The sequence below is a fragment of the Sphaeramia orbicularis genome, chromosome 5, assembly GCF_902148855.1.
Source record: "Sphaeramia orbicularis chromosome 5, fSphaOr1.1, whole genome shotgun sequence".
Classification (NCBI taxonomy): Eukaryota; Metazoa; Chordata; class Actinopteri; order Kurtiformes; family Apogonidae; genus Sphaeramia; species Sphaeramia orbicularis.
Window position 1 is genome coordinate 31248443 of NC_043961.1, and position 18479 is coordinate 31266921.

Genomic DNA, 18479 nt, shown 5'->3' on the forward strand with positions numbered 1-18479 from the left:
TGTTTTTTTCCTTTACTGTCCAGTTAAAAGCAGTTGAGACAGGTCAAACGAGAGCAGTGAATATTGGCTCCGCCTCCCTGGATGATTTTCGGTGTACGCTGCTTTTTACTGAAAGCGAATTTTGTATGAACTACCGGTTAGTGAACGAAGGCATCCCTGCAAACATCTAGAACATCGCTGCCTGTCAGAGGAGCTTTTTATCACAGAAATGTCCTCTTCACAGCCAGTAAGTTTCAAAGGCGTTAATTTGTTTAACAGTAACTTTTCGTAGTTTGGGGTACACCGCAGAGTAATGGCCGTGCTTTAGTGTAAACTATCGCTTTTTTATTCACCAGCTTCAGTTCATCTCCATCAACTGAAACTTTTCACTCATACGAGTTCTTTTTAATGGCGACGTATCAACACATGAACGTTGACTTCCTTAAAATCTTAAATGTGACTGAAATGCAGTTCTTCAGGCTGAAGTTTAAATTATTTGAAACATGAAAATTAGGTAAGGAAGTGAAGTTAGCAGAAGATAAAAGAGGTGTGTCAGCTATGTACGCCTTAATCTGCCACATGGGACATGATGTCATAGTTTTGGGCTCATAAATCAAGAGTTCATCTGCCTACCTTCACAAATGTTCTTTGTAGAAGCTTTCTATCTCAAATAAATATGAATAAAAGTGGTTTACCCCCCATCTTGAAACCACCTGTAACGTCACTCATTCCATTATTATTGATGCAGTGTTTTCCTACAGTGTAAAAGTGTAACTTTTAACATTAGTTATGTGCAGGCAAAACATGATTGAAATATTAGTGTATTTCACTGCATGTTAACTAGTGATGAACATCTGTATGGACAGTAAATCTAAATGCTTTATGTTGTCTTAGTTTTCAGATACTGATCCAAATGTGCACAGACGTGTGTCTGTTAAATCCAACCCAGGATTTCTGGAGCGGCTGAGTGAGACTGCAGGAGGGACATTGGTTGGTGTTGGACTGTTTTTCCTCTCAATTTATGTTCTTTTCACTAATGAGGTAAGAAACACTCTCACTGGATAACATTTGCTCTTGACTTTATGACATTAAGTTACAGATTGTAATAATAATAATAATATTTATAATGATATTCAGTTAACTAACAGTGCATATCCTTTGCAACTGTTCCTCTGTTCAGGGACGGGCTTTACAAACCGCTTCCTCTCTGGATGAAGGTCTTTCCCAGGTTGTGTCTTTGGAGCCTTTATCTGGGCTCGACCTTCAGAACAACTACCGTTTAGTTCACTTCTCTGCACAGCTGAAAACGGCACAGGTACACCGTGTGCACTTTCTGATTGTTTTATCTCATTCAGAAATTAAAAATAGTTTTTATGCATCTTCTCAAACGTTTCACCTGATAGAACTGAATGTGTAAAAGACTAAGTTGTAGCTATAGATTTCATGTGTAGGTACATTTTGTTTGCAATTCTGTCATTTGAAAATTATATGAGATATGCCTCTTATTTTATCATTATCTCCTCATCTTTTTTTGGTTTATCTTGGGACGTATAGAGGTAGATGCCTTGTGTAGAAATTTGTTAAACAATGAATAAAAAATAAACAAGTATAAATGATAAGTCAAATCAGGTACATAGTATAAACAGCAGTATGAAGTGGCCTGTTTTCTATCTTTATAAGAACTGACAATAACCAAACTTAAATGTAGTGTGGTAATGTAATCTTCATACTAGTTTTTCTAGAACTAATTTATCTGCTCTCTGTGTGTTTTTAGCCCCTTCATGACCCCAACTACAGAGTGGTGGTGCAGGCAGTGAAGCTGAAAAGAGAGGTGGAGATGTATCAGTGGGTGGAGTACCATGAGAGCAGGTGAGGATATTCTTGGTGTGTAAACTGTGTGTAAACTCAGGGCGGGGTGTGGTTTAAAAAATGTTGGCTGGAATGCAGAGCATAAAGAGACTGTAGTGAGTTCGTTTCTGTCCTTTTTTTTTCCAGAGATTACCAAGAAGATGGTGAGACCAAGACTGAAACGACATACACATACAGTGAGTCACTTTTTACCAAATGGGGCATTTGTCAGTAACAACATGACCTGTCTACTGCTGATATTTGTTCCCCATTGAGAGACTTAAAGAACAATAGTTAAGATGTTTGGTTTGAAATGAAGAAGTCCTTTTTGTTCATAGACACAGAATGGAAATCAGACTTGATCAACAGTCGCAATTTTGACAAGGAAATCGGTCACCAAAACCCAAGGTACTAAACTGCTCTTTATATGATTCTGCTCTATTCTGTGCTCTTGGGAATAACGTAAGTGTCTTTAAATGTCAGTGCCATGGCAGTGGAGAGTGTGACAGTGGTGGCTCCTGAAGTCAGAACTGGGCCTTTCATTTTGTCTACAGGTACCTGACACAAACACATCACATATACAGTGATTACACGACTATAGCATCTATCACACTGTTCAGATCAATGTTTTTCATGACCCCACTTCAGAACTTCACTCTGATAGAGACTGAAGGCTAATATATGCTTCCTTGGTGTGAATTACTTATTTTTGAGAGAAAATAACACCTAAAAACGTGGTTAGTTTTATTTTCCAGTTCCAGATTTATTGCTTCGTGACTTTGAGTTTGACCTTCAGTGATCCATATTTATTTATTTATTTAGTAGATTTCTTTGCTTTGTCTTTGATTTTCAGTTCAACAGCTAGAATAAAGAGATTAATTCAGGATCTTTTTGGCAATTAATTATAGTTTTTTCTTTTCTCTTTGTTTCATCCTTTGTATCTGGTTAGAATAATTTACACTTTTGAGAGATTAAGATGTCACAGAGGTGTGGCTTGCAAGGTGATGACCAAATTATACACAGACTACTGGTTATCCAGCAGCTGTGGTTTTGGTGATTTTATTGATTGTGACCAATTCAGAAAGTCTTGTACACTCTCTGTGATATTTGGTGCCCCCTTGAGGTGGGACTCTAGACCCCACTCAGTGAGCCATAAAATGTCGATTTCACTAAAATGTCACTACTTCATTGCTGTGTCATCCTCAGGCCTGGTGGAGCAGATTAATAATTTCAAGACCTTCAGTCTGAAGGATTTTCCTGCCATTAACTTGGACCCTTTTCTGACCATTGATGATGATTATTTCTATCACACTCAGTCCCCACGCAGACCAGAGGTGAGAGTCCAGACCCCTGTCCTCAATACATACGGACTGGCATCTATGATTGTGTAATAATATCCACATAGTGTTCGTACTGATTTCATGTTTTGTTTGGTTTCATTTGGGAGGTTGGGGATGTGCGTGTGAGATTTTCCTTTGCTGGACTGAGTGGGGAGACGTCCTACCTTGGCCCAGCCCAAACTGTGAGTTCTACACACCCTATCCACTGTATCCCTTCATCATGGTCATATTTCAGTATTTTAGAAGGTATCTGCATTCTGTACTTGGATTTCAGTCTCTACAGAATTCAGTCTTAAAAGTATTAAAACATTTAAACTAGTTATTTCAACCTGCCCCACGAGATATTTCACTCTATGTTAAAAGTACAATTTCTGTGACAGTGTATTTATTTTTCAATTTATTTGGGGATGAGCTGCGTAAATGTAATGTAAAATAATTTTGATTTTTTCTTAATTTTTGCCACAAAGTACTGCAAACTATTCTGGAATATTTTGGCTACAATAACCTGCCATCTGAATTTGAAGTATAACTGCAGAACAGGTTTTAGAAAGCCTCAGTTTAAATTTGTCAGCTCTGCAGAAACGGTCTGTTATTTCATCACCCAGTAATACAGAGTTTATGGGTATTTTTAAACACAATAACACAAGCCAGTTAACCAGTATTTGTATTTCAGGTCAGCATTATTGCCATGCAGAAAGGAGAGCAGCTGAAGCCCTTTAAAACAAAGTCTGGAGACACTCTGGAGATCCTGTACCTGGAAGAGCTGACTGCTGAGGTACATGTGTTGGTTTTCTTTTGTTCTGAGACCCTGCTCTTATTTTTGCAATGGAATTACTTTGGAAAAAGCCATGAATATTCACAGATTGATATCCATGCATGGTACCCGTGGTTGATCCAGCTCTGTTGTTCCCTGTAGGAGATTTTTGCGAAGGAACATCAGTACAACAGCATGAAGACCTGGGGCCTCAGAGCTGCTGGCTGGGCTCTTATGTTCCTCAGTATTCAGCTGACCATGCGCATCATCTACACACTGGGTAAACGAACGCCTGCTGTCACTTTAAGGATTCTTTATACATGGTTTTCATTCAGTCCTGTGTCAGTCACATACTGTATGTTTCTGTTTTGTGTCTGCAGTGGACTGGGTTCCCGTCCTCAGAGAGCTGGTCTCTGTCGGCCTGAAGGTCTTTGCCTTGTGCGTCTCCTGCTCCCTGTCCCTCCTCACCATCGGAGTAGGCTGGCTCTTTTACCGACCCCTGGTGGCGGCGGCTCTAGGGGCACTCGCTCTGGTTCCGGTGTTTCTTGCCCGTTCAGGACTTCCAGCTAAGAAGCATGAGTGACTAGTGGACTAATAACAGTTTGTGGTGTGTTTTGATCATGGCAGGCTTCCTCCATCCTTCAGAGATGGTACTCAGTTTAACCAGAGTGGGTTACAGACTGTACACAATCTGCTTTCTTTGATAAAACTATTAAACAAACCTGTGTCAATATATTTTGGTTTTATTGGTACAAGCCTATGAAGTGTAGTTAAAATTAGTTAAATTTATCTGTGTTAAAATTGTGGCAAAAATAGTTCCCTCGGTTTAACATTGTGGTCATGTCAGTCATAAGAAAGATCACTTGTGTGTTTGAAGAGCAGTGGAAGTGGTTTCCTGTTAGACCTCAGATGTTATCAGTGTTGCCTTTCAATGCAAAACTGCAGTGTTCATTTCATTTACAGATGCTCATAATGAGCAACATTACTGTAGTATATTTTTTCTTTAGTATTCAGCAAAGTGTATATTCGTCAACTCATAAGGTGCCAGTTTATTGCCTTAGTTAAACTGGAGTCAATCATTCATGGTTATTTAGTAGTAACTGTTTTATTGACATGTTTACTTCAGTTTGTGAGCTGCTGGCATATACCGTTTCATTAGGTGTTTCAAATATTTAATCTACCTTCCTTCTTACAGGCAGAGCATTAGTTTCATCAGAAATGGGCGTCATTTCCCTAGTGGAGGTAAGCTGTATTGCAGGGCTGTTGTTTGGGTGCATTGGATGTATCTCATCATATGCAGTATCATAAAGAAGCTGCTGAACTGAGTGCATTATGTCAATTTGCTCAAGTTATTTTTTCCACTTTTCCTCCCTGACACCAACACTTGAATGTACATTGTGTTGCTTTTTTAAAATGAATGCCAAAGAACCTAGTTGTTGCATTATTGTTTGCACTGTTTGTTAAATAAAGCACTTGTAAAACATTTTGTCTAGCTTTTGGTATTTTTCCAGTTGAAGCACAAAAGCCAGTGGAGGAAAATGAACCAGTGCATTTACAAGGTACTAAACTTAGGATACTTTTATGAATTTTTATACTTAAAACCTCCAACATTTCTGATGGAGATACTATACAGGGTGGGGAAGCAAAATTTACAACGAACATTTAGTTTTTTCTCAGCAGGCACTACGTCAATTGTTTTGAAACCAAACATATATTGATGTCATAATCATACCTAACACTATTATCCATACCTTTTCAGAAACTTTTGCCCATATGAGTAATCAGGAAAGCAAACGTCAAAGAGTGTGTGATTTGCTGAATGCACTCGTCACACCAAAGGAGATTTCAAAAATAGTTGGAGTGTCCATAAAGACTGTTTATAATGTAAAGAAGAGAATGACTATGAGCAAGACTATTACAAAAATCTGAAAGTCTGGAAGAAACTGTTAAAGAAGAATGGGAGAAGTTGTCACTTGAATATTTGAGGAACACTTGTGCAAGTTTCAGGAAGCGTGTGAAGGCAGTTATTGAGAAAGAAGGAGGACACAGAATAAAAACATTTTCTATTATGTCAATTTTCTTGTGGCAAATAAATTCTCATGACTTTCAATAAACTAATTGGTCATACACTGTCTTTCAATCCCTGCCTCAAAATATTGTAAATTTTGCTTCCCCACCCTGTATTTGTTACTCCATTAAACCTGTCAAATGTAGTGAAGAGGATTTTACACAAAAGATGATTAAAATGACACTGCTAAAGATAAAAACCAACCATTTTGTCTTCTGACATCTTTATAAAAGCAGTTAGATGCACAGTCCAGGTGTCTGAGCTGCTGACAGATAAAATTAATTATTTTTTTCTCTGAACTTTTCACATGGTTTCATTTCAATAAACATTCAAATGATCCAACATCAGATTTGTGTATTAGAACTTCTTTTGTCTCCCATCAATCATGTGTTATCTGGTATTATTGAAGGTAAACCTGCATATTAATTACTTCAGACAATCTCAGTCTACATCAATCATTCATTAAAAATCCAGTGTCTCTGAATATAACAGTACCTCAGCTGGACCAAACCAATAGCTGTACTGAAAATACTTGCATACTTCTAATTAAGTAGGATTTTCACTGGAGTGGAGCATTTTTACACTGCAGTATTGGTACTTTTAGTTGAGTAAACTATTATACCGTGTTAGCTTACCAGAGAGGCAAACAGTAGGAGTGTAAATATGTTAACTGCCATTAAAATTCAGTAGAAAGGTTTAAGTCTTGGCATTAGTGTAAAAATCATCAGTTTGTTGATCACAAAGCAGTGACAGCTTTATTTATTGTTTGTCCAACGACCTCCTGGGCAACTAATCTGTGTTATTGTAATCCTTTATTAACGAATTTAAGGAGTCTTTAAAAATGCTCACTATATTTTTGACTCTCAAGCATCAATACAGGCCTCATAAAAATCTGCTTGAATCTCAGTGAGATTATATTTCACCAGCCACGTTAGATGGCGTTAATCAAACAAGTAATGCAAATGATCAAGATTCTTACAAAGTAATTTATTTCACAAAACACTAAGTTTCCATTTGCGTTTTAACAAAATGAGTTTCCAGTCTCATATTGTGCATGTGATAATAATGCACAGAGGATTTGTATCTGAAACGCACAAACACATTTTGACTCGGCGTGTGCATCTGTTTGTTGAAATAATTAAAGGACTACGGGTCACAGTGTGTAGGTACTTCACCCTAGTTGGCTGTGGAAACATTCCTCAGATCAGCAGGCAGGGCTTAAGCACTTTACTGTAGTTGGCAGCTATGACTCAACAGGTCCCCTGGCTGACCTCTTTGATTACTTAGTATGTGTTGATAAAGGAGGTTTCATTATGGCAGATTTACTCATGTTAAAGTACAAAAAAGTAGTTTCCATAACCTCAAACTTGAATACTGACAGAACCTGACTACTTTTGCTTAAGACAAAAAAGTAAAAGCATTACACCTTTAGTAAAAACTGGGGTAGAGCAGTCTTTTGTGTGGGTGTGTTTGGGGGTAGGTTTGACCTAATGCTCCTTCTTGGTTCCCCCTGCAGGGAGCAGTCCTCGTGCCCCCTCTTACAGTAGGACACATTTACTGCTCTTCTTCCCCCGCCTGGCCTGTAGTGCAGCCCTGGTGGCCATCTCGAACACTTCCCTCACACCATCCTTTGTTTTCGCGGAGCACTCCATGTATCCAAAGGCACCGATCCTGTTAGCCATGTCCCGCCCATCCTCTGGTTTCACCGGTTCCTAAAGAAAACGCCAAAATTTTTTGAAAACATGAAATCAGCAATAGAATGCAGACTGACTCAAAAGCACGTTTTGAGGCATTTCAGGCTTTTCTTACAATATTTCAATTGTCATTATTTTGCTTTTCACTATAGTCATGTTCTAAAACTAATGGTCTAAGTCATAATTTTCAGGTTTTTTTAAAAACTAAAAAATATCATACACACATATATTTGGATCAGAATTTTTTGTTTTTTTAAAAACTTGAAAATTATGACTTAGGCCATTATTCCAAGAAGGTGATGATATTCTTTTAACACGGATCAAAATGCTTAACTCTGCTTAAATTTGGTGAAAATATCGTTTTGCAGTTGTTGCGGACAGTATTGCAATTTTTGACTGTGTTAAAGGGTAGTATGAAGGTGAGCTTTTTTCCAACTCAAACTAACATGAAAAAAGGCAAAAACAACATAGCAACTTTAATTTACATGTTTTACATAGAACCTTTTTCTACATAGGATCAATGAATCAAAAATAGAGCAACACAACAGGGGCCACATATATTTTTTTTGCCACAAAATACAAGCCACTCATTTTAAGATAAAGTAAATGTACCAGTTTTTACACTCTGATTAAAACACAATAATGAAAACAATATTCAATTTCTGCAAATCAATCATTGTAAATCCATCTAAACCTTACACATCTGATTTTTTTTTTTAAATTGCAGCTTTTTGTGATTGTGATTTGATAAATTGTGCAGCTGTGACAGACCTTTCCACAGAGACAAAGTGATTGAGTTTGCATTTGCATGTTTTTATTTTAGTGCAGCCCTTTCAACATCACAAACAGACTGAAAAAAACAAGGGGTGCGCTATATTCTATATTTCCTGATTGTGAAAAACAATAAATAATGTTCTTGCCTGGCTATTTATGTAGCATATCATTAGCATTGTGCCCAAATCACTGCCCATCAGAGTTGGCGTTAAGTACCTGTAACTGCAGTAGAGTCATTTGACTGACTGTTAACTTACACGTTCACAATGACGACAAAAGCCAACTTTTAGTGTTTTTCTTTTTTGTTCTGTGTTAAACACTATTATTATGTATTATTATGTATTTTTACCTGCTTCATTTTGGCAAGTTCCCTTCGGGTGTGCTCATCATTGCGCAGATCCTTTTTATTTCCCACTAGTATAATGGGAACATTGGGGCAGAAGTGTTTCACCTCTGGAGTCCACTTTTCAGGGATGTTCTCTAGAAAAGGCAATGAAAGCCACGTCAGTCAGAGCCCAGGCAAAGGCTATGAGTGGTGAGATTTGATGACTTAGACAGGACTGGACTAAGACTGGATATCACTGAAGAATTCCTAAAGTGATTCAATTCTGAACTGATGTGAAAAAAATACTCTACACATTTGTCACGTCCAGACTAGAACTCATTACTGTCAGGATGTCCACCTAACTCTCTAAAAGGCCTTAGTTAATTCAAAATGATGCATCAAAAGTACTGACAAGAATGTAAAGAAGAAAAATGAAAAAAGAACAGAAAAGAAAAAAAGAAAAGTGTTACGTTTTTCTACTCTCTGTTTCTACTTACCAAGACTGTCAGGACTGTCAATAGAAAAGCACATGAGAATGACATCAGTGTCTGGATAAGAGAGTGGGCGCAGTCTGTCATAGTCCTCTTGACCAGCTGTATCCCAGAGCGCTAACTCGACCTGCCAAAAGAGAGGTCACACATTCATCATCACACACAGAGTTTTTCATGGATTTGTGGAGGGCTCAGGTGCTATAATGACTTTTTTTGTAATTTGAGCACAGACACACACACATATACTGGACTGGATAGCTCAGTGGTCTACACCACTGACTTTGGTGTGGAAGGTACGAGGTTCAAATTCTGGCAGGAGCGAAACATGGATACAGGTGGGCCCTTGGGCAAGGCCCTTTACGCTATACGCATATACCTGGGAATGAGTGGTACAATTAATGATAGAGTACCAGCTCGGACATCGCCCAGGACAACAAGGTCCATGTCAGGTGTTGGGGAACCAGGACATTCTGATGCTACTGGAACAAAACATTCATGGAGCAGGGCAGAGAACATGGTACTGATTGAGTGTTACTGTGGTAGCAATTCCACTGAGAGGGGATATATGCAGAGAATGTGGGAGAAATGGTTGCTTTGAAACCCCATATCTTCACTGACTAAGAAACAGTTTGCTAGCTCAGTGTTTGAATGTTTGCAATAAAAAGTTGATATCATGGCTAGAGTACTGTGGATGAGGTACAATGCTGTACCTCATCCACAGCACAAAGATGCTACGGCAAGGGGAAGCAAAGACGACAGGTCAGCTTGGGGGTGGTTTCACCATCACCCACAAATATCGAGACTGGGTACCAAGTCCCAAAGACAGACAGACTAAACACAAGGGCTGCTGACCAGAGAGAAGGGAACACAACTACCTCCTGCTTGCCAAGGATAAACAACAAAGTTTAGCAGTAGCCCTCCAGTAGGACTACTCCTCCAGTAGTAACTATCGCAATCACAAACATCACTGAGACCAATCGGCTGATGTATGAAGCAGCAACAGTCATCCTAGAGATGCTTGGCTACAAGATGATCAGCATGAGTAGCAAGAAGGAGTGAATTACCCCATGGAAGAGAAGGCTAGAGGAAAAGATTGTGGTGGCACAGAGAGAAGTGAGTAGTACTACAAGAGTAGCAGAGGCAAGAAGAATAAACAACCCAGCTAAGGTCTACTCTCAATGGCAGGGCAACAAGGTGACAACAGATCCACCCAGGGCTGACACTGAGCAATACTGGAAGAGTATCTGGGAGAAAGAGGCAGCACATAACACTAACACCCAATGGCTGATAGAGACAGACTTACAAGCAGACTAGACTTACAAGCAGAGCACAGCCAACTTCCAGAACAAGAATGTGGGAGAAATGATTGCTTCGAAACCCCACATCTTCACTAAGAAACAGCTCTTAGCTCAATGTTTGAATCACAGCCAGACAATGATGAGGTACAGCATTGTACTTCATCCACGGTACAAAGATGCTACAGCAAGGGGGAGCCAAGACGGCAGGCCAGCTTGGGGATGGTCACCCTAGCAGATGTCCAAACAAGAGTGTACAAAATGAAAAGCTGGACAGCACCAGGGCCTGACATGATTCACGTCTACTGGCTTAAGAAGCCAACTGCACTCCATGAATGCCTAGCAGCACAGATGAACCAGCTGCTAATGTTGGGAAACCACCCTAAGTGGCTAACCCAAGGCCGGACAGTCCTCATAATGAAGGACCCCCAGAAAAGAACAACACCATCCAACTAGTGGCCTATAACCTGCCTCAGCATGACATGAAAAGTATCATAGTGGCTAAGATGCGTAGGCACATGGAGCAATACATGAGCAGAGCATAGAAATGAGTTGGCAACAACACCAGCTACTGGTTAACAGGGCAATTGTCTGAGACTATAAGACAAGGAACACCAACCTGTGCACTGCCTAGACACTGGGAAGTCATTCGGACTAGATAAATGTGGGTGGATGGTATCTAGAAAATGATGATAACTGAAGGGGTTGAACTAGCTGAAGGGAACATTGCAGATGTGCAGGACAGTTACAAATACCTGGGGATCCTGCAGGCAAATGGTAATCATGAGGAGGCAGCCTGGACATCAGCCACAGCCAAATACCTACAGAGGGTAAGGCAAGTCCTGAAAAGTCAGCTGAACGACAAAAGTAAGATCCAGGCCATTAACACCTACGCCCAGCCAGTGATCAGATAACCCACTGGCATAATATCCTGGCCACTGGAAGAGATATATCCACTGATAATAAGACAAGAACACTCCTTACCATGCATGGAGGGTTTCACTTTAAGTCCAGCATCCTGGGGTTGTACACAAAGCCAAAGGGGGGGGGGATAAGTGTCAGACCTACTGTCCAGGAGGAAACAACAAGCCTCCAGGAATATATCAAGAAGATGGCCCCCAATGACCAACTGCTAAGTGAATGCCTCAGGCAACAAAAGCCCAGTAAGGAGGAGGAGCCCAAGGGGCTATCATGGAAGGACAAGCCCTTGTATGGCATGTACCACCAGCAAACTGAGGAAGTGGCTGATATCGAGAAAACATACCAGTGGCTGGAAAAGGCTGAACTAAAAGACAGCACAGAGGCACCACTCATGGCCCTGAACACCAGAGCAATAGAGGCTGAGGTCTACCACACCTGACAAGACCCCAGGTGTAGGCTGTGTAGAGAAGCCCCTGAGACAGTCCAGCTCATCACTGCAGGGTGCAAGATGCTGGCAGGCAAGGCATACATGGAACGGCATAACCAGGTAGCGGACATAGTGTACAGGAACATCTGTACCAAGTATGGACTGGAGGTCCCAGGGTCCAGATGGGAGACGCCCCAAAGGTGATAGAGACCAAACAGGCCAAGACCTGTGGCACTTCCAGATCCAGACTGACAAGATGGTGATGGCCAATCAGCCTGATATAGTAGTGGTCTATGAACATCGGAAGACAGTGGTAGTGATAGATGTAGCAACTCCAAGTGATACCAACATCAGAAAAAAAGAACACAAGAAGCTCGAGAAATACCAAGGGCAGAAAGAGGAGACAGAGAAAATGTGGGGTGTGAAGGCAACAATAGGCCCTTTTCCACAGCAGGAACTTTTGCAGGAACTTTGAGCATTACCCTGAATTTTCAAAAGCCCCGGTGCATTTGCACCAAAAATTACCCGGGTAAATAACTTTCCCTGAAGAAGTACCTGGTAGGGAGGTAGTACTTTTCAGATTACCAGGAACTCTTAGGGGCAGGGTTGTGTGCTGGAGAACACTGAGTGGTGGACTACACTCACAGTGTTTCCGCATTCCGTTCACCAGCCGCTATTTAATTCATTCTTTATTTAATTTCCACAAGCTTTGTATTGTGATCATTTGGAAAATGGACCAGAAGAGAAGCTACTACAAGTAGACGGATGACGAGGTCCAGGCTCTTTTGAGCATTTTTGCAAAGGAGGAAATTCAGACGGACTTTGCACCGCTGACATGAAATGAGCAAGGTTCGAGTAAAAGCTGTTGGAGCTAAATGTAAGACACAAGCCTAAAGAAATACAAGAAAAGAAGAAGAAACTCATGCAGGATTAAAAGAAACTAAAGGACCACAACAGTCACAGTGGATCCAAACAAACCAATGGTATGAATATGACAGATATATTCACTATTTAGTTCATTCCATGCTGTAACAGTAATCCACGGCACATTAGCTGTTTAGTCAAAAGTCCAGTTAACCTGATGCTAACTGGTCAACAGTCTGATGCTAAACCTAAATCAGAGAACTGGATGTATTCGTGTTGTCGCCGTGAGCGGAACACTGATTTATTCTTTATGTATTGTGATTTCCACCTGAAATGGACTGGACGGACTTGCCTCTTTTTCCAAACCTGCGGCTCATTTGTGCCCTGGTCCATCATCTACTGCTGTTTACAACGGCCCAGGTCAGACATTTCACATGCCACATCATAGTAGTAGGAATCTGTCATCGTGTTCTGTTATTCATTTTAACATTTTTATTACTTTTCATGTAAGAAAGTGAAAAAGGGACCGGGACCATGGAGTTCCAGACCGGCTGTTCTGGACCAGCTGGTCCACACACTGATCCAGAAGCCCGAACCTTTCACACGTTTGTTTCCCTTTTAATCTCAAGGCACTTTTTTTTTTTTTGGCACCTTTTCTTTGTTTCAATTTTTAATTAAAAAAAAAATTCTAACCTAATACTGTCTGTTCATTTGCAAGGCATCAAAATGAGTATAAGCACTTTTATAAGTAATATGCAGTCGAATTAAATGCAGGCATTTAAGTAAATCTGTATGACTTTAGGGTTGAACCTGGACTATATCTATAAAACAATAGAAATGAAAAAGAACCATCCATCACACTTAAAGTCAGATGTGAGTTAGTTTAAGAGAAGTTGAAAACACATGTTCTACCATTTGTAAATAGAAATTAAGGATATGTAATGATGGTTAACTTCATTTAAAATGTATTCCAGATGGATTAAGTGATTCAACAACCAGTAAAATGTTAAACCCAAACCGTCCACTTAAAGTACTGTCATTTTATTGAACTAGAGCTTATTTTATGAATGTACATGAACTGTACTGCAGTTTCTTTTACTGCTCCCTCATACATAATCAACCTGATTTGAATAAATTACCCTGAACTCTGGGGTGGGGTGGAAATGCAATTACCAGGATTTTTTTTACCCAAATAAATTCCTGGTAAATAAGTTCCTGGTAACAAAGTTCCTGGGCTTTTGGTGGAAAAGGGCCTAATGGTGCCAGCAGTGATCGGGGCACTAAGGACAGTAACCCCAAACTGAGTGGATGGCTCCAGCAGATACCAGGAACAACATCAGAGATCTCTGTCCAAAAGAGCACAGTTCTAGGAACAGTTACGATCCTACGCAGAACCCTCAGGCACCCAGAGGACCCTGCCCAAAGGTGGCACCACCCTGGTGGGCGAGAACACAGTATGTGTATATATATTAGTGGTGGGCAGCGATTAAAATTTTTAATTGCGATTAATCGCATGGCTTTCTGCGATTAATCGCGATTAATCGCATAGTTGTTGGGGGGGGGGGGGGGGGGGGGGGGGGACGCATCAACAGCATGTATTGCCTTTCAGTGATATTCCAGACTGGAAGTATGGAAGTACTCCGGTGATAAAAATAATTGCACGTCAGTGCTTCCAAACAACTGTGTCCTTCTCAACCCCGCCATCTGAAGACATTTAAAATGAAAATGTCCATGTAAAAAACCACTACTTTTACACATGTTTATGTACCCACCAGTGTATTTACAATTGTGAGTGACTGACAGGAGTCTTAAGCCCACTAATCAGTACTAATAGTAATAAGCCCATTAATATGTGATGTTCAGTTGTTCAAAGCAAGCAAAAGGGGCCCTGAAGTGGTCAGAATAAGTGGCACTAACGTATGTTTTGTCCTTTCCGTGTTACCGTAGTTAGTTCGGACATAGAACTAACAGACATGTTTCTTTCACTCTTCTTTGTATGGCCCCAAAAACGTTTGCCTGTGAGTATTTTATGTTCAGTTGTTGTAAGAATGAATAGTATCAAATATCTCTGATGTGAGCCTTTGTTGCTGACTAAAAAGACGTTGTAAATCTTTAATTAACCTGTAAATGCTAATCGTTAGCGTGTCTATGGATTTTCCCATTCAAGTTAGCATCGAGATAAAATGACTGCTAATACAACATTCACATCGTAAATGAGTAAAGGTTAGTTCAAAGGCTGACATATTAGACCTAAACACAACCAATGAATTTACATAAACTTAGCATGAGCCTGCATAAAGAATTAGCAACCCATCTCCGACTGCTTGCATAAACAAATTAGCTTAAACATCAGCATTACTTGTAAAGTTCGCCGGTTTTCTCCTCTCAGCCGGCACATACACACAGCACCGGTGTGTGGACCGGCAAAATAAAAGCATGAGTTTCAAAATAAGAGTCTGTATGTATAAATCAACTAAGACTTGCTTGAAAGGCAGAACAATAATAAAACGGCGTTAACGTGAGATAAAAAAATTGTCGGCGTTATTTAATGAATGCATTAACGTGGTAATAACGCTTTAACTTGCCCACCCCTAATATATATATATATATATATATATATATATATATATATATGTATATATAAAATGCAGCCATAGACAGAGAAAAGCCCAACTGATAGTCAGCTGTGTCATACCCACACTATTTTACATAACTGACACTTTTTACAAGTTTCAAAGTCTAGATCTCAATGTGTCACAAACGTGAAAAAAATTTTAGTGCATGATCTTTGTTTCTTCTCTGTCTTTGTTGAAAAATCACAAAACTGTTTGAACTCTTCACTGTCCTTAGAAACCAAATTTACTGTGAAATTATATCATACTAATAAAGTATCAATGGGAAGCTCAATGTAAATAAATAGGACAAACAGTGACAGCATCACAGTAATAACACACAACTAATCTGATCAGCAGCACAGCAAGATGACGCAGCTGCCACAGTGTGTCCCAAGCATAAAGGAAGGACCAACACTCCTAAGGGTTACAAAGGTCTGACTGTTAGTTTAGATTTTTGCCATCACCATACCTATATACTAGTTCTCATTATACAAAATTACCCAAATAATGCTTCAGATGGTGTAGAAGTGTAAGTTCTAACAGAGATTTTACTGAGGGAATTTACATAATTAACAGAAGTCAGACCACTCTGTATGGAGTGCTGGCAACAGCGTTTGGGCTTATTTTAGTTCCACTGCTACAAAAGTATTACTTTAACCAGTTAGCCATGACCAGGGAGCTAGTAATTGGTGAACAACCTAAAGCCCTTGCTCTTCTATAACGGCAACTAAATTAAACTTTGAAATTTGATGCAAGCACTTCTGGATGCATCATATTTGTTGAGTAAACATTTTCTACAACAGCAGTGTTTAGAATAGATTGCACACTTAGAGGCATTACTTGGACAACAACACACTATAGGAAGTTGTATAATATTTTCATAACAGTGAGACAAAAACCAAGTGCAAGAGCAATAAACAAAATTATACATACAAATTAGACCTACAGAGAAAATTAAGTTGACCTAAAACTTTGGACAGGTAGTGTACGGCAAACGATAAAGGTATATTATTCATTAAAACATTAATTTTAGAGCTGTAATGGATGAATGTATAATGACTCATTAAAACATACAGATATCTCACTAGGTGTAACAGAAGGTTTATGCACTGTAGTAACTAAAACGTTTTTACATCATTTTAAATTAATATCATTACTATATTTATACAAACACACTGGTTGTAGATTATTACATTACATTCATAAACAGAAAAAAATGAAATATGTTCACTGATGAAGTAACCACTGTGTACTTCAGTAATCCTTGAAAGTTTTGCAAGTGGATTTACTAGATGCCTTAAAAAAAAATAATCCAAATTTATTAATAATTTAAATGTGACTAAACACTGTTTATAGCAACAACAATAATCGATAAACACACATAATATCTCATTGGAAACTGATGCAAAATGTGTGTATAATAAATAATATTCCATGTGCATCCATAAATGACAGTAAAATGTGTTAGAAAAAACTTTACATTATTTGTCCCTTTTCATTCAGCTAAGATGTTGTGCAAAAAATACTAGGGTGAAGCACTTGAGTGTTATAATTATAGGCAAAACCCTGGCATATAAGAATATAATGTTAAACACTAATAAGTTGAGAATGTTGGTGCAAGAGATGGGGTAGTTATGCGTAATATAAAATGTTACTAAATGGTGGATTAAAAGTAAGCTTGAGTTGTTGAAACAACATTGGTAGTTCATCATTTTGTATTGTTTATTACAACATACACAAATAAGACAACACACAACCATTTACTGACTTTTGATGCTGGTCTGTAAAATACTTCATACCTGTTTACTGTCGACTTCAATGTCAGCGACATAGTTCTCAAAGACTGTGGGCACATAGACTTCTGGAAACTGGTCCTTACTGAACACGATGAGCAGACAGGTCTTTCCACAAGCCCCATCTCCCACTATGACCAGCTTTTTCCTGATTGCTGCCATAGCTGCAATCAATAGATAGAAACATGCAAAGGTTAGAACATATGAACATTTTATCTACACCAACGAGGAGGAGCAATTTATTGCATACAGTAACAGGCATTACGCAACTACTCGCACGATCCCTGTGAAAAATGAGCAGCGTGTAACCTTCAGCTGTGTTGACACAACGCCAGACCTGTCTGAAACCAACACCCGAGGCTAACTGTTAGCTTCATGTAGAAACATCAACAAACGACTGTTTACTGCCAGTACGTGAACTATACAGGATGCTTGGTCAAGGGAAGGGTACACAAACCAGCTAAAGGGTTCAGAGCTAGATCATCCAACTTTAACTTGCCTTTGGCTTAAAATTTACGCTTTGGATTCTTCTTTCATGATACATTTCCGCTTGAGTGTTAGTGACCCACCCCGGCAGAAAGCCTCACTAATTATTCTGTTTATACGTTGGTGGCCCTACACCCAAAACTACCAACAAATACTTAAAGTCTGTGTATTGATACATAGCGTTTAAGTGCCGCTGTGAACATCCGCAATGTTGCCTAACCTAGATTTTAGTCAGTTAAGTGGTCGCTCTGTTTACAAAAGACTTGACGCTAACAGCTATAGCTAGCACGGATATCCGACTAGCATGTTTAGCTATGTTTACTTTTTGATGTTTTTTTTCTAACGTAATGCGGGATACTTGTACGATATTCATAACAACATGTACCCTCTACCATACCAATATGCGGTATTTTTTGTAACTAATGATTTTAACGTCCCATATTCCTTATAAAAGATTAACCGGCTCCGGCTTGCTAGTACAGGGTTAGCTTAGCTAGTAAAACGGAAGTCAATACGACTTTGAGCTAATACGCTAGCGTTAGCAGAATATCGGAAGAAAATATAGGTTAACACAATATATAACTATATAACTGGCAATAATGGAGCCAGAAAAGGACCAGAAACTCTGTTTTACGTATATAAATTATATACTAACCCGGTGATTGTTCAAAAATCTATCCAAATGATTTTCAAGTAGTGCTTTGTTGGCCTCCGTCGCTGCTCCCTGAATGGGCTGTTCACTGAGGATTAACAGGAGGGAAGTGAGGGGGTGGGGACAACAATACATCTACAACACCCCACATCA

General features: G+C 39.4%; 2 protein-coding genes across 2 annotated transcripts; one reads left to right on the forward strand and one right to left on the reverse strand.

Moving 5' to 3' along the window:
- The first annotated feature begins 67 nt into the window (after positions 1-67).
- On the forward strand, positions 68-5404 carry tmem43 (transmembrane protein 43). Its single transcript, XM_030133366.1, has 12 exons — positions 68-226; positions 874-1020; positions 1160-1294; positions 1754-1848; positions 1975-2024; positions 2166-2235; positions 2311-2381; positions 3034-3161; positions 3275-3349; positions 3841-3942; positions 4084-4201; positions 4302-5404. The coding sequence occupies exons 1-12, from the start codon at positions 209-211 to the stop codon at positions 4502-4504; spliced, it is 1212 nt and encodes a 403-aa protein (XP_029989226.1). The 5' UTR covers positions 68-208; the 3' UTR covers positions 4505-5404.
- A 1551-nt stretch (positions 5405-6955) lies between these two features.
- LOC115418861 (transforming protein RhoA) lies at positions 6956-18447 on the reverse strand. The gene is made up of 5 exons (XM_030133384.1): positions 18330-18447; positions 17195-17352; positions 9280-9400; positions 8807-8937; positions 6956-7701 (listed from the first exon to the last, which is right to left on the reverse strand). The coding sequence occupies exons 2-5, from the start codon at positions 17348-17350 to the stop codon at positions 7528-7530; spliced, it is 582 nt and encodes a 193-aa protein (XP_029989244.1). The 5' UTR covers positions 17351-17352; positions 18330-18447; the 3' UTR covers positions 6956-7527.
- Between the last annotated feature and the right edge of the window lie 32 nt (positions 18448-18479).